At 39.1% G+C, this 17,338-nt stretch overlaps 1 protein-coding gene across 1 annotated transcript in view; it reads left to right on the top strand.

Annotated features, from left to right (window-relative positions):
• The first annotated feature begins 282 nt into the window (after positions 1-282).
• commd10 (COMM domain containing 10) overlaps positions 283-17,338 on the top strand; it is a 49,713-nt gene continuing 32,657 nt past the window's right edge. The window contains exons 1-5 of the mRNA XM_008335976.3: positions 283-430; positions 2,804-2,894; positions 3,377-3,487; positions 3,840-3,995; positions 5,513-5,623. Coding sequence (XP_008334198.1) covers positions 402-430; positions 2,804-2,894; positions 3,377-3,487; positions 3,840-3,995; positions 5,513-5,623 — 498 coding nt within the window. The 5' untranslated portion in view covers positions 283-401. The remainder of the gene's footprint in view (positions 431-2,803; positions 2,895-3,376; positions 3,488-3,839; positions 3,996-5,512; positions 5,624-17,338) is intronic.

Here is a 17,338-nt window from a genome sequence, read left to right as displayed (position 1 = left end):
TAGAAGACATTTAAAAAAACCCTAAATAAACCTTTTGTCTTAAATGTTTAACAAGCATTTGTGTTTTAATTAGAATAAAGGCCCAATGATACATTAGCACTGTAGTATTCATTTATTAATTAAACGTAAACGTGGACTTTACCTAAAGCTACACTTGCTGTTTTGCTATTCTTTGTACTAGGGCACGGTTCAAGCAATTTTCTACACAACAAATAAATCTCTTCATCTGCTTCCGTCTTGCACTTTTTTTTTTGCGCTATCGCGCAGCACTGACGATAACGAGAAAGATATCGTAGGAACCGGAAATACAAAATAACAGCGAGTGGAAGCCTCCGCTACTTCCAGACTCTTTTAAACGCGTTATATTTTTGATTTAATATTTAAAAAAAGACTGAGGGACAATGACGTCTCTTATTAAAGAAACACGAAGGTGAGTAACTTAGATATATTACGAAGAACTATGCTAAAATTGTTATTGCTAAGATTTCTATGTTAGCTCTGTTGCAGACACATCTGGATGGTTTACTGTAAGTTACTGCTGGCATTAACAAACTGTCTTTAACTCAGCCCTTTTCGTTTATTTTGTCTATTTACTGTGACCCAACTCACAGTAAATCCATTAATCAATTGGTTCAATTGAATCCACGTGGAGTCGTTTGGCTGCGTCGTGCTTGTGCTTCTACAAGCCCTGTCGTAGTGAGTGTTTGATAGTCTGCAGGTATGTGTGGCTAAGTACAGGTGAGGTGTGGGAGAGACTTAGGAGAGTTTTGGAAATTTCTGAAAGTATACAGAATAAGAGCTGTAGATGAAATTGTCTTGGTTTGTTATGTTTTTAATGCTTTGTTGAGGTAGCCTTTTTAAACGCACCACAGTTTTGGCACCCTATTGAAATTTGAAACATTTTTTTGGTTATTCTGAGAATTTTTAGCGATGACTAAGCTAATAATCGTGTTCAGCGTTTACTGCCACCTTGACCTCAGTCGTTGTTTAGTTGTGAGCTTGGACCTGGTGTTCGGCTGTGACCACTATGGTTTGTTGTTTGCTTTTCATTGTATTTATCACATATTGTTGTCATGCATCTTTAACCCTTACATTATGTTAAGGGTCAATTTGACCCGTTTCGGTTTTTGTGTTGACCAAAGTACTGGTTATCCTTTCTTTTTCTTCATGAAAGTTTGTGACTTTTCCTCATCTAGGGTAATGAACTGGTGTGTAAAATCTGGACACTTTGATGTGGAGTGGAATGTATGTGCAGAGGTTGTATACAAAGATGATGTTGCGGGTCATTTTGACCCGGACACTTTTATTTGGCTAAATAGCTGTACAGATCCAAAACATGCCTCTTTGGTGTACTTTATTTTGACTGCCCAGTTAATTGTATTTTAACTGCCAGAGACCCAGGTGTGTGTGGAGGAGGAACTTTCTCTCCCTTGTCCTTGTCACTTTTCTCATGCCATCTCTTTGACAAACACACCAAAAATGAGCCCCAGAAGGTTTACAGCTGGAGAAGCTTCATCACATATTTTGATCTTGGATAGTGACGTAGAGGAAGAGATTTCAGAGACAGAGGACAATGTAATTGATAATCCAGATTGTCAATTTTCCGACAATGAGGAAGATTCAGAGGACGAGCCTGCCATTGTGTCTCCATTGGATGAAAGCCAAGGAATGCAGCAATCATTATCCACAGAGGGGACATGGGCATCTAAAGATGGTAATATAAAATGGTCAACATCACCACACCAAAGCTGAGGTAGACTGTCATCTTCCAATGTTATCAAGATGACTCCCAGACCTACAAGATTTGCTGTCACACAAGTTGATGATATTCAATCAGCATTTCAGCTATTCATATCCCCACCAATAGAGAAGATTATACTGGAAATGACCAACTTGGAGGGAATCAGAGTGACTTGCGTGCTTCCATTGGAGTGTACAGGTCAAAGGGGGAAGCATCTGGAAGTCTATGGGATGAAGAGTACGGAAGGCCAATCTTTCAAGCAACAATGTCTCTGGAGACATTTCACCTGATATCTCGTGTAATCCGATTTGACAACCGTGACACCAGAGCTGGTTGACGTGAAAGAGACAAACTAACTGCGTTTAGAGATGTATGGGATAAATGGGTGGAAATTCTACCACTGTTGTACAATCCTGGTCCCCATGTTAGTGTAGATGAGCGCCTTGTACCATTCAGGGGGCGCAGTCCTTTCAGACAGTACATGCCCAAGAGAGGACAGTAAAACAAGTACCTCTTGTGTGAAATGCAAGAATTATATCTGCAGAAAGCACAGTTACATTCTACCCATCATGTGGAGAGCACTGAAAATGTTGAACACTGAAAATGTGAGAAATGTGAGAAAAAATAATAGAAAAAAGTTAAATGAAAAAAAAAAACATGCAAAGGAAAAAACTTAACAACAAATAAAACAACATAGTTCTTAAATATAGTGTTTAAATTAAAAATGAATTATGTCTCTTTTATAAATGTTTATATAATCTAAAATAAGGTTGTTAGTGGTTTAACTTGTTTTATGACTTTTTTGAGTGGATTTGTACAGTACAGGTCAAAATGACCAGCAACATAATCAATGTAAATTTTTTTCAACATAATATAAGGGTTAAGAGCAATTTCCTGTCACTCACTTGTATTGTTTGTCTTCTCGGAGTTATAGGCCTTAACACGTCTGCTAAAGATGTTCTTCCTTCACAAAAGACACTGCAATGTTTTTACACACAAATATAAATTATGTTACGTAAAAACGTTATGTGTCGTCACTAACTCGACTTTTCTTCAAACCAGCATTAAAGAAGCAGTGACTTTGATGAACGCAGTTGACGTGAACAAGTTCTCAAGGCTGATTTCTCGAATCAGCCAGAAGCTTCATCTAAAGGCAAGTATCCATACTCAAGAGTAATTAAGTCAAACTGTTGCACCAGAGAGGAATACAGGCATAATGAATTTTAATTATATTCTGTCTTTTTTTTTTTTTTTACACATCTTCACTGTCTTATAATGTCGTTTAAAAACGTGTTGTTTTTTTTCCTCACCAAAGATATAACCAAATAATTAAAATTTCCTTACTGCTTTAGAAATAAACAACAGAATCAGACTAACTTGTTGTCTGTGATTATTGTCTGTTTCTGGTATCTTTACTGTATTGTATTTAACCAGTATTACAGCGTGCATCCTTACTGTTTGCTTGTGTCGCATCTGAAATGTATTAATGTCCTGCTAAACATTTCTTTAAATAGCACAATGCCAATTTCGAAATGTGTTTTTGCTGGTTCCTTGTAGACTTAAATCTACAATATTTGCTTTATTTATGTTGGTATTTTCTGTTACATTCACCATTGTTGTTGTTTTTTTACACAGGGTGAACGAACCTTCAGTGAAGAAGAAGAGAAAAAACTCGAGTCTGCGTTTTCTTTGGATAAACAGTCTCTCAGTCTAGTCCTGGAAACTAGTGCTTTTATACTGGAACAGGTAAGTCAGTGTTTACCTTACCTTTGGTCACAGTAGGAATTTTTTTGTTATAACTGAACCACTTGGCTGTCTGATGGATAAATGTTTTTTTAAACCTTTTCTGCGTTTAACGTGGTTATTTGGAAGTGTTAATAAATCCTGATCTATCCTAAGTGCTAAAAAATTGTCAGCCACGGTTGCTTTTATGTTTAAGTTACGATCTTGATGTTGTCCAGCTGGTGTCACTGTTGCATTGGCTTTCGTTTCAGCAGCCGCGGCTGTCAGAACTGTGATGTATTGTTGTGCTTTAGCACAGTCATTGGTGAAGTTATTAAAGAGGAGCTGCCCTGCCCTGTGTTTCCTTTTCCTGCAGGCCGTGTATCATAATGTAAAACCGGGGTCTCTGCAGCAGCAGCTGGAGGCAGTTCATCTAGACTCGGACAAAGCTGAGATTTTCTCTCAAATCTGGGCCACTGCTGGGCCTGAGCTGGTGGAGAAGCTGAAGCACAACATCTTTTCCCCAAAGAAGGTACACGACACACTGATGTTTAACATTGAGATTTGCTTAGCATATCTACAGAAGACCATTGCACATGTTAAAGCCCCTCACATGCCACTGTTCAAGAAGAGATTACTGATCAGAATAAGACCAGTCATTTGCAGCTGTTGGGAGAAATAATATAGTTGTAATACATCAAACACGACTCCTTCAAAGTTAAGCCCAGAATGATGAAACTGGCCGTAAGTAAAACAGCAGAGATTCATCACTAATATACTGCAGGGGTATTTTGCCCTTGTGTTTAACATCTCCCATGTTATCATCAACAAGTCTAGGTCCACTATCATGAATCAGTCGTTGGCAGCAAAGGCCATCGATCATTTTGATGACCTTTGAGTGATGGTCGAATTACACCATTGTGTTTATCAAGGTCTTGTGAAATTATCAGCATTATTTTTAGTTCAGAAAATGGGAAGATTTTGATTAAAACATCACAAAACACATACGTGAAAAGTCTGCAAATGACTTTCCAGCAACAATTCTTCCACTTGTCGGTCATTGGAAAATGTTTAACAGCTGAATGTAACAATGATGTGAAGTATTTGAATGTCTGTCTATGGTAGTGTTTTCTTTTTAGGTAGGTGGTGTTTAGTGACTAATAATTGTAACTTGAGAAATGTGTTTAGCAGAAAGTTAGCAAAAAGTAGTTGAGTTGAAGATGCCCATCAACTGTTTTAAGGCCATCAGGTTTGTACTTGACTAAAATAATGCTTGTACTTTAAGAACAGTATGTTTATGCCTACGAGGCTCAATAATTTAAAAGAAAATTTCGACTTAATGTTGATGTAAATGTTTTTTCCAGTTCTGAACAGTGTAGTCCGGTCCTCCTAACCCCACACCTGTCCTCTCATACTGTGGATGCACCCAGACCCAATAAGTCACACATGGTTTATTATTACAGCCTCTCTCTGCGTCATAAAACACTAACTGTCCTACTGTGACTCTGCTGTTATACATCACACACAGCCACAGCTGACTGATGAGGTAGTTCTCACTAAATCAACCAGGCAGGTGGTGAAATGTTAAGTTTGAGGATGTGAAGCAGTAAAAGTTTTTGGTGGACTTTTATCCCAATAAACAATTTCACGTTCATGGGTTTCGGAGAAAAATGTGGGTAAAATATAAGAACTGAATAACAGCACCTGATTTACAGAGTAACTGTGGGGAAAGTATATTATATAATCAGCTGATTAAAATACTGATATTGATGATAATTTGCAGTAATGTGCTTAGGAGTCATGTATTATTGGTGGCATTGGTGTAGCTGATCTTCAATTGCACCCCCTACAGGACACCTCTTTCAATGTGACTTTAAAACAACTGTGTAAAATGAAGAGTTGTGCTAGGCAACTGGACGTGAATTTTCTATTTCATATTTGCTCTACTCCCCACCATCAGTTCACGTCCAGTTGCCTAACAGAACTCTTCAACCTTGACCATGACCTGGATGACTGATGACAACTGTGTAAAATGATGGTCTCTTTCAGCTGGACTATGTTGGTTGGCAGTTAAACCTACAGATGGCGCAGTCCAGTCAAGCCACACTGAAATTGCCCAGTGCTGTTCTTCAACTGGGACTCAACAAAGAAGACTCAGAGGTGCAGTACCTATTTACACATACTTCATCTGTGTACATGTACTGTATAGTGCATGGTTTTGGCTTCAGTGCATTGTTTTGGTGCATCAGAAATACATAAACTCTGAAATATGAGAGTTTCTTTTTGTCCAGGTCTAAATTCCAGAGTCTTCAGCCTTTCTGACTGTTTTTCGTTCTTTTTCTCAAGTACTTGTACGTTTATCTCCCTTAGGAGTAACTACAGTGTAAAGGGAGCTTGTTATCTGAAACCCAATGGGTTTCTTTGTTCTCCTGAGAGATGTAGTCTCTGGCTACAATTTAACAGTGGGTGCATTTAGGGAAGGCTCTAATTGTTACAAGCAATAAACCGCAGCCTTATATTCCATGTACCCAGGCTCGCTTACTGTGACTTTTACTATGGTGAAAGATTCGTGGATATGAGACTTTTTTTTATATATATATATATATATATAAGGAATCATAATCTACATATACAGTTAATGCTGTCAAATTGATATTACAACTCAAAAAACATCCAGTGTCCAAATTATTCATATTAAAACATGATGAATAATTGATTTTGAATCACGTTAGTTTTTTTTTCTATTTCATTGGGATGTGGTGTATTATATTATATTTAATTCTATAAAAATTGGTCGTTGTTGGACAAATACTATATCTAATCTGGATGTTTGTTCTTCTGTCCTGTTGCTGAGTAATTGCTGTCCTGGCTTTAAGATATTTGTCTAGTTTTTTTTTATTTTGTGGCTTCTGCATCATAGTCCCTGCACTGATTATCTGCCAGAGCCTGGGTGGTGTGGTTCCAGTCGACTAGTTAAGCTTCTTCCTCTGCTTTGTTTTCAGTCCCTGGAGAAAGAGGGCTCAGCCCAAACGTGGAATTAGGCATGACACATTCAAATACATGCAGCCTTAAATGTTGGCCTCACAGGCACAGGATAGGAAATGCATTTTTCTTTATCTTTTTAAATACAACATCAAAAGGATTTTTCTGTTATGGACCAATTTCCTGAGGCCTGAAACAGAGGCATTCATTTATTTAAATCCACTTACACGATTCCCCTTGTGGGTGGATGTAGCTGTGGGTCTGAAACGAGGCTGATTAAATGTGAGCCGGGATTGAAATCAGTGGATGTCCTTTAACCTGCAGGGGGCACTGTTGCTTCACAGTTACAGCGCCTTGCTCTGAAAGTATCTCAGGCTGTCTTTGTTTTTCTTAAATAACAAAGGTAATGCATTTGTTTCTTTAGATTAAAGTAAGACCATCTTCATTGAAACCCACTGAGAATTTGCATTGCAACTTTATGGATGTCAAATCAGTAATGACGGAGAAGTAAATTGTGAAATGAAATTATTTAACTGCTCTAATCAGGGAGTGGACTTCTAGTCCCATCACTGCTAAAACTAAGAGATGATTAAAAACTCCCAACTAAGAGAGATTGGGCAATTGAAAGTGACAGGGAGATATTGATTCCTTGAGCATCCAGCCTCCTGTTTCATTAACGCTCTCTCCACGGATGAGGAGGAAAACTGTAACGTTTCACTAAACAATATGAATATCGATTAAACTGTATCCGCAGAACAGCAAGAGGATATTTTAGGACCAATTTAGTGGACCACCAGTGATGATGTTGCACTGAAACATTTGTGCTGAGATTTTTTTTTTCCTTCTCTTTACCCTCTGGGCCTGTGGACAAAGAGCCTGAAACTGAATTAATTTCTTTGCTTATTCTGCTTCTGTGAAGTGGTTGACTTCCCAGGGACTTGTTGTCTATTAGTTTACAGTCCAACTCTGACCTGTTCCTTGTGAGGATTAGCAGAATAGTCTGAGTTAGAGGAGTTGTTGATTGTGCTCAAAATGGAAATTTGAAAATTTGTTGTGTGCAAACAGATGGAAAAAGCAGTTGGAAAGGAGTCATAATCCCACCAAATGAAGAACACAGTCAGAAATATGCATGGGAAAAGTAGAGGATGGATGATGGCTTGTAATGTGAAAAACAGGCAAATCATAAAGGACACAGAAGATACATTTCCAGGAATCCAAAGATGTACAATTAAAAAAGCTTATTTTACTGCATTCTAGTTTTCTTAAATGTACTTTTATCTGCCATGATTTTTTGTTTCAGCCTCCTTTTATTCCATTCCATTGCAGAATCTCCTGCTTTACTTAGTTTTAGCTCTGTTTTTAAATGCGCTTGACTTAAAGTTGGATCCATTTCAAAAGGAAGAAGGAAATAGTTGTCATAAGAGACAGTGGGAAAACATAATAGTACATTAAAAATGTGATGCATACGTACAAGGTCGAGGACTTTTAGGGCTGCTTGGGTTTATTTTAACAGTTGTCTTAAAACGGCTCATAACCTTCATCTGCCAGACGATGGTTTTCATACTTTGGGGCTTATATTAATTTAGCACTTAAAACTGAAACTGGATCAGAGGCTGGGCTCAAACATGCAGCTCTGTAACCTGACATCACTTGAATGAGTCTGGAAGTTGGAATCCTGTTGCCATTCGTTGCGCCGTTCCCCCCTATCTCTGTCCTGTGGCATTAGAATGACTCACTGCTCCAGCGACCGAGGCCAGGGTGACATTTAAAAATACTGATCATCCACATGCAAGGCAGTCACTGCTGAGTTCAATATTTATGGTGGTCCCGCTCGGCCACAGAAGTGGGGGAGGTTGGGTGGGTGTGAGGAGGTGTGGGGGTGAGCCAGGGGAGGTCAGAGCCACTGAGGTAATGTAAATTCCACATGCAGTCTCCACGACTTCAAAGGGAATCAGTGTCCGAAAGCTTCAGACAGATTTGAGGATTAAGTTAGCACACAAAAAAAAAAATAGAGAAAATTTGCAGCTTGACCTGGTTGAAGTTATCATTAAGACAGTGGAGGCTATTAGCAACTGATGGACAAATGAGTGCTTCCAATTAAGTTTAAATTGGCAGATAAACTACATACTTTTATTTATTTATTTATTTATTTAATTCTCTGGTTAAAGTCAACAAACACCAACTACCAAACCTTCTTTTAATGATATTATAATGTGAAATAAATACTACAGCTAGAAATTTAATATGGACAATAAAATGTTCAGCGCAGTCATCGATGAATAACCCACTGTGTTTATCCTAACAGACGGCTGGTTCACATTAATCTTTAGCAGCAGCGTTGGTGTCAGAGCTGCTGCTGTAAATTCTAATCATTCTTGTGCAAATGCTTTGGATTTTTGACCTTCTTTCATTTCAGGTCTTTTTGTTCTATATATAAAATGTTATTTATTCAGTACAGTCTTTCTGAGCTGTTCAAGTCTGCCACCACATAGCTGTAGTTTAAAAAAATAAAAAATAAAATTTCCAAATTTGTTTTAGGTTTATATGAATTAAGAATGTTAAGAGTTTTCCCAGTTTCCTGTATTTCTGTCAGTTTTGTCTCCTGGGTGTCTTTGCTGGAGCAGCTAACCTCATTTCATTGCACTGTACTGCTTTTCTGCAACAACATTCTGTTGTTTTACAAAAGAATTATTCTTGCTAAGAAAATGTTGATGAAACAGTTCTGACCTGGTAAAGAGACAGATCACAGGTTGGTGAAAATGGCAAGATGTACAAAAACACCAACTTATTTTACTGCGTTGTAGTTTTATTAAATTTATTCAGAAACACACCTCAGGCGACTTCCCACATCGCACCACACCCTGGTCAGTCTTCACGCAGGGCCCAGCACAGTCACTGCTGTTGCAGTTTGGTTGTAGTTTGGAAAATGATGGTCTATCTGTCAAACAGGTGATTTGGATTTTATAATGTTAAACGAACCTCCTCCTTACACAGTCGACACGTGACTGTTCAGGAAAGGAAAGTGAACTCCTTGTCATTGTGACACAGCTCACCACTGCACACAACCAAATGTGACCTCTGTTTTTAACCCATCATTAAAATGAACAGTGGGCAGCATTAAGGACCAGGGGAGCAGTGAGTGGGGATGGTGCCATGCTCAGAGCACCTCAGTGGTAACTTGGCAGCTGGTGGACTAGAACCTGAAGTCTTCCGGACCCAAGTCCGCTTCCTTAACCACTAAGCCACCACTGCCCCGAACAGCTATATTACTGGAACCAAAGTCTGTTATTTGTTTGGTGGAGTTGCCAAAAAGACCAGGTCTCTCCTGGAGGATAACTAATGCAGAGGTGCCCAAAAGGTGGATGGGGATCTACCAGTAGATCTGAGCAATTACATTTAAAGAAACAAAAAAAATTATAAAGATTTAATTCTATTTTAAGATGCTAATCACTAGGGCTAAAGTAAGGACCATAGAAGTATTGAGTCAGACGGTATTGTGCCATAGAACTGCAGCCATTTAATCAAAGCAGAAAATATATATTTAGAGTTTTAAATGTAGGTAGATCACTTTACCCGGTCGTTTGAAAAGTAGCTCCCAAGCCGAAAATGTGTGGATGCCCCTGACCTAATGGATACAACACAAAAAAGTTGTGTCCCATATATTCACCACACTAGGAGGGTGCAGTATTTGTGAAGTGCTGAGCAGACCCAGGGCCATTTGTCTGAGGGACCGTTGCTTGTGAACACACATTCTCACGTGCTTTGCCGATGGCGCCCTAATGTCGTGAGGACGTGCTCAAGCCACTCTACTGTTTTTTTGACAAGTGGTCTCCTGCTGGAACTTACTTTATGAAAGAACTCCAGTACTAGTCTGAGTCACAGAGCAACGGCAGTTCCTTTGTTCTAAAAACAAACATGTCACACTTGACACTGAAAACGTGCGTTCACACATGCACACCCTGAGCCCTCCACCTCAGGGACTCTTTGAATGAGATGAGGAAAATTGCCCAAAAATGTCACTTTTTGACCTGAGCGAAGAGGTGCTGTGATCAGAGGATCCTTGAACGTCTCGTCACCTCACTTTTGTCGGGCATCACATGCGGCAAAGCCAAACTTTGAACTGGTCTCTGAGCTGCCCTGAAGAGTTGGGTAAATCCCACTCTCTTGCCTCCCACATGTTCTCATCACGCAGACCCAACAAACCAAACACCCAGAGCAGATCTTAGCCTTTCAACCCTCCCCGTAGGGAGTACATGAGCTAATCGATATATTGGAGAGCCCTGTAAATATTACCAGGTTTAAATCCTTCACACCCTGCCACCCACCAGCCAGGCAGGACAAGGGCAGCTTTGTCTCCATCTCTACTTGCCTTGCTCTACATGTACCAGGATGCTTTGTTGCTTTGTGCTCACATCTTTTAGAGGCTCTCTCTTTCTCTCCGTCGCTGTCTCCTCCTCTATCTCTCCCCAAACCTCCCCCTTTCCCACTGGTGATTTGCTTTTCTCCTGTGGGATTTGGGATTCCATTCATTGAGGGCACATTGTTTGGCTCTTATCCACTCCAGAAGATGGGCCCCGAGAGGCAGAATGGGGGACCACGGGTGCTCTCATCCCTCACCCTTCCAAACTTGCCACCCTACTCCTTGCCATAAGATGATGTCATGGCTTTTATTTGCTCCAGGGGGTGCACATTGATTTTTCTCTCCCCATTTACGCACACACTCTATATCTCCCTCCTTCACCTCCACACTCCACAAGCCCTTTCCCAGATTCTTTAGCCTCTCGGAAGGCGTTAGGGGGTTGGGGGGATTTAGCGATGTTTGGATGTTGTTCAGTACACCCACGGTACATGTTTGACACCCAGATAGGGGAGGCATCTACCCCCTTTTCTTCTCACATCTCCCACTTTTGCGATCAGCTTTTATTTATCTCTCCTTTTTCAGCCTGTTTTGTTTCACACTCTTTTAAAATAATAATCATTAATCCCCTGATAATGTGGTGCCATTTTGCCATTGCCGGTAGCGATGGTAAAAGGGTGCTTAAGACTGAGAGTTTCAGATGTGCTTGTTGTTGTTGTTGTTATTTTTTTTCTTTTTTTCTTTTTTCCGAAAGAGTTTATTTTAAAGAGGCTGCCTTGCCTCTTGGCTGAACTGTGCTGAACGGGTGAGAAATCTATTTCATTTTAAACAAGATGCACTGATTGCATGACACCGGGCCAAATCACATCCATTCATTCCAGTGAGAGTTGGCTCCTAGGCACACATGCTGCACAGACGGGCTTGTTTATGTGAATACAGAATATTTGTAAAATGTCGACATAAATTATCACATCAGGGAGATTCTCTGGTATTCATGTGGATCTTTTCTTTTTTTTTTACGCCCGTCATGGTGTCCTTTTGTCTTCCGCCTTATGCATCACTTTATCGTTGACAACGGTCGTCGTCTGCTTTCATCGCACTGTGATATGTTATAATGGCAGTAAAAGGATGTGAGCCATAGGCTGCTTGCATTGAAATAATGATAGTGAGTAGGTTGGAGTTTGGCACCGTTGTCATCGTATACACAGTGATGGGGCACCAACTGCTTCCTCCGGCTGTATCAACAAATTGTCACCAGCCTCAAACTACACACCAGGTTTCTTTGATGTTAGGCTGGTATTTGGCTTGTACTGTTGAAAGGTAAAGAGCTGCTTTGAAAGTCTACTTGGAGTTAAAAAAACAACATTACCTACATTGTTTGATGCTTGTGAGAAGTGATGCAGATGCAGTCACTGGAGCTTTGGTGCTGATGTATTTTATATACCTGTAACACACGAGCACGCAGCGGCATAGAAGCAGCACCAACTTCAGTGATGGTCCTTTGTTGTACAGGTCTCCAGAGTTTTGGCAGCACAAAAAGAAGATACAGAGTTTAGGTTATGCTCATAAACCCGAGAGAAACATTCACTGTGTGAAATACAACACAGGTTCCAGCCAAACACTTGCATCTGCCCCTGTGTCTATAAATATAAAGGCCTGAGTTATACAACAGAAATAGGAGGAGGTTAGTGAATATGTTCAGATACACGATATAGAAAATATCAAAATATAAAAATATTTTTTACTGTGTTTTGAATTTACCTTAATAATACTCACATTCTGATCTCAAGGTTCTTTTGCTCTTTTTCATGGGAAAAAGAAGTTGGTCTAAATGTTAAATATTTCTCCCTGGCTTCATTTACATCTCGGTGTTAATGTTATTTACAAGACACCCAAACAACACTTAGCACTTAAAATGCACTTTTCAAGCTGAAAAATCAAGATACAATAAAAACCAGTTCAAACCGGTTTTGTTTTTAAAGGTTGACCCATTTTAAAGACCATCAACCATCATGACCCAGTTTGCAATATTAATTATGATAGAAGTGCATTTAGACAATGTGCCAAACAAAGAAAAGGGAAGTTATTTAACGAGCCATCTAATTATAATACGTCTCAATTGAGTTTGTTATAAAATTTTAATTAGGGATGCTGCAGTGCATGAGCCAAACTGCTAATATTTCACAGGCTGCTGTTAACGGTGTGTCCAATAATGGCTAAATGCATATTTAAAAATAACAGCATTAGCTAACAAGTTCAAATTAGAATCCTGTGTAAGTTAACTCACAAGAAATGTGTTCAAGGTTAAGGTTTCTTTGTCAGTGTGTTTGCATATGATGGAATCACAACAGCTGCACTTGAGACATATAACAGAAAAGAAAAGTAGTTTATAAAATATACAAGTACTGTAATGTAAAAAAGAAATATACATGTATATTAAAAAGCAGAAATATGTTGAGGCCTTGACCAGTCTTTAGAACAACAATTAAGTTATGCTGTATTTAATCTCCACTTTCAATTCTTATTATCAATTTCTTAAAAAATAAAATAACCAGGTTTTTAGGATGTGACCCTGACTGTGTTTGTGCTGCTGTGAAGAGAAACAATTCAGCTTTATTTGCACCACATTTGACATTTTCACATTAGCTGTACCGTACACTTTCTCTCTCTCACACACAAACACATTTTTTTGTCCTCTCTCCTTATGTGTGAGAATGACGCTGTCTACATACCATGGGGACGCGGACTGGCTGCCTGGGCGATTGTCAGGCTCTGCCACATACTGGACGGACCTGACACTAAACAGCATCCGTTACTTGCCTAGTACTCTCTGTCTCGCTCTGTCTTTCTTTCTCCTGCTCACACATTAAACCACCCACAGGTCAGTTGTCCATGACTCTCCCACTCCAACCGTTTGCCAACGTAACACATTAAAATGCACACAGTTTCAAACAGGAGACCTCGGCTGAAAGGGTCGAGTGCTACTTATCCAGGATCCTGGCTTGCGCTGCTTTTTAAAAGTCGATACTGCACGGTGACTCACAGACTCCGCCTTTATTTAAACACTCTCTGCACGTTTAGATGATTAAGGGTTGACACTGCTTTTTACCATGTGTTGTTGTTGTAAGCTAATTCTAAGGTCAACTTGAAGGTTTAAAAACCCAAAACTCAAACGTTAATTTAGTATCACCAGTTGACCTCAGTTTGATGTGATGTTGTTTTATAATATCAAATGTATATATATGTTTTATAAATAGTCATTGTGATTTGTTTAATACACAGGCTGAGCAGAGCCTTTTTTTTTTTCGTTCTTAGTGTGTGTTTTTCTGTCGGCACATTGTTTCCCTGCTCTGTTTGGATATGATGTTCCAATAGAAGACAGAGTTTACAAGTTTGGCAGTGGAGGCTGCTACATGACAAGACGCTCTTTCTCCGTATCAGGCAGCGGTACCATGCTGCCACCGACATAATCATCTTGTTACAGCTCACACACACAAGTCATGTTCCCTTGGCTTGTTTAGCTGAGGACTCAAGCTGTTGAGCAACTCCTTTCTCCTCGGCTCTGCAACGTCAATCTTCTTAACGAAGACGCTAATAAACATACAGTAAGCATCAAAGTTTGGCTACATCCGGACATGAACGGCAGAAGTATGGCGTATTAAAAAAATATAAATTGTGCAAAAAAAAGTGTTCTTACTGCTTCACAGAATGATGTCTGTAAATAAGAACGTCTAGTTAAACATATCAATTTAAGTTGGAAGAATGCACAAAAATGTATGTGCCAACAGATGCTTAGGATTATATCTACAGTTCAGTTGTCAACCATCAATACTACAAACTGTAGAGATAACTAGGTTCGTTGTGGAAAATACAAATCATCAGATTCTGATACTGGTGACATTTTGCATTTTATTTTTTTAATTAGTCACAACAAACATCTGTCAGATAATTCAAGTTAGCTGTTTCTAAACAAAACAGACTTTAATCCATACATAGTATTTCATTGGCTGTTATTGTTTTAGTACATATGTGTCAAACTCAAGGCCCAGGCGCCAAATGTGGCCCGCTAAGCCCTTTTGTATGTCCATGCAGAAGAGTTTCTTAACCTAAGAAATTCAATTTTTTTTTATTACACAGCAATGAACAATATTTGTAGCTTCAATAAATACTAATTAATTGCAGAAACATGTATCAGTCTGTTATGGAGTAGTTACATCTATACCAGTGGTCACTGACCTTTTTAGTTCCAAGGACTGGTCAGCCAGTACCACCTGTTACTACAGACCGGTACCAAGGTACTCAGCATTGAAAGATCATTCAATTTTCAAAATAAAATATATTTTAGACTCTGTTATATTTGTATCAGAGTCTAAATGACCTATTATTTTAAAATATTGTCAGATTATCTTTAATTAAAGAAAATGGATATGACTGGGTTTTCTTTGAGTAAAGTAAATTAGTAAAAATTAAGTAAATTTTTTCACTGTGTCCCACTGTGGCCGGCTACCAAATGACCTAAAAACTGGTACTGGTCTGCGACCGGGGGTTGGGGACCCCTGATCTATACAGTCTTCCATTTACAACCGACCCTTCGAGGGGAACTGTATTAATGATGTGAGTTTGACACCTCTGTTTTAGTATGTTATGTTTTTATAGCCCTTTGTACTTGTGGTTGGATTGGATACTTCATGTGTGAAGAAACATGGTTTTAATCTATTCTAGCAATTTGTTAGGTCCTAGTTGTCGTAGCTTTATAACCTAACAGTCTTAGGAGACAACAACTAGATTTGTTTTTATGGGAAGTGTTAGTAGTGGCTTGTTGTCGTGGTTTTTCAAGTTGTCAGTTGTCAGATACTTGAAACTGATTGTATCCACGGAAGTAAAACTGTGTTAGAACAGACTGTTCTTAAATGATCAGTAGCTGCATGATTTTCCTTCTGCAGTGATGTATATATATATATAATATTTTTTTTTTTTTTTGAGACTTCTGTGTTTAATCCCAGACTGTGATGAATAAGTGACAGCCCATGTTTAAGTCCCTCAGGTTCAGTCTTATTGATGTGGGGATGGCCTAAATTCAATAGCTGAAAGGCCTGAGGGTTGAACTGAGCGTCTTGTAAACAGTGAGCCTTAGATAAATATCCTACAGAGACACAGCCTCTGCCTAGGGATGAACTGCCAGCTGTATTCACTCCAATTCAGGGTTCGGCCGTTTTTTACGAGCTCGACGTGATTGGTCTCCTTTCAGAGTTTGCACACATTCTCAGAGATGTGAACCAACAACAAATAAAAAATACCTCTATACATACTATCTTCCCCTTGCATTTTCCATCCTTTTTAGTTTATGTTTGTACGGATTTTTCCTAAGGCACAGAGCTACTTTTTCACATTGTGATTTTAAATGTTGTGATTTTTTATTTCATTTATTTTTGTTGAAAAATAGGATTTTCTGGGGCCAGACGGTGTTAGTAGTTAATACCCAGCAAGACAATGACAGGTAGTTTCTTCGCTCCTTGACCTTGTGACCCTGACAAGGGTGGTTGTTAGTTTCCAGAATCAGTTAGTACAATGTTTTTTGTTCACTTTTGTTTTCTACCTGCCCAATAGGAAAGAGGGTAAAAATACTGAGACAGTATTATGGTGGTTAGAACTCTACTGCGACAGGACTCGCAAACGTTTGAACTTCTAAATTGATGGATGGTCTTAAACTTGGATCTCTACATAGATATGTTTCCCTTTTCAATCCTCCTACATCCACTCCTGCACCGCTCTCGATTGTTACTTGCAGTTGAAGAATGACTAAGAAGAGAAATGAACTGTGTGTTGGTGAGAAAGCAGCAATTTTGGCTGCTCCACAAGATGAGTCAGACCGACATGAATAGGCAGGAAATGATCCTTCCATCACTCCACTTTTCTCTCATCATTTAGACTTTAACTCAGATTTCTACAATTTTTTTTTTTTTAAAGATTAACATTTGACATCTTTACTTTTTGCTTTCTGCGCTTTAAATTGAAGACCATGACATGAAATCTCTTTGCCAACCAAGTTTGACACCTGCAATTGAGGTAAAAAAAACTGGAAAGCAGAAGTGTTTGGTGTTTTACATGAGAATGAAATAGAAACTGCCATTTCAATAAAGTAGGTAATTCTTTTTTATTTCAGGATTGAACATTGAAAACAAATTCACTATAACCTTCAGATCGGATACCTCAGTCCAAAAACTCCACTTTACTTTGCACAACATGCTGTAAACAGGGACAACGCAGCTCAAGGCATGCTGGAGAAGAAAAGACAGTATTGGATTGTATCGGTATCATCAGATACCCAAAGTTGTTCTCGTATGACGTGGAAATCTCGCAAAGGTTGCTTACTCGTAACTTGTAAAACTCGTATTTTGGGAGATCGTATCTTGGTCGCCCCCGCTGTACCTATGTTTGGACGACTGGGTTAGAAAGCCCGCTGGGCTGTGTCTGGCCCACAGTTTGCTCAGGTCTGTAATAAACTGTAACTAACACACTAATTTGTTTTCTTCCCT

The sequence above is a fragment of the Cynoglossus semilaevis genome, chromosome Z (assembly GCF_000523025.1).
Source record: "Cynoglossus semilaevis isolate Cse_v1.0 chromosome Z, Cse_v1.0, whole genome shotgun sequence".
Taxonomy (NCBI): domain Eukaryota; kingdom Metazoa; phylum Chordata; class Actinopteri; order Pleuronectiformes; family Cynoglossidae; genus Cynoglossus; species Cynoglossus semilaevis.
Note: the sequence above shows the minus strand (reverse complement) of the source record. Positions and strands in the feature narration are given on the sequence as shown.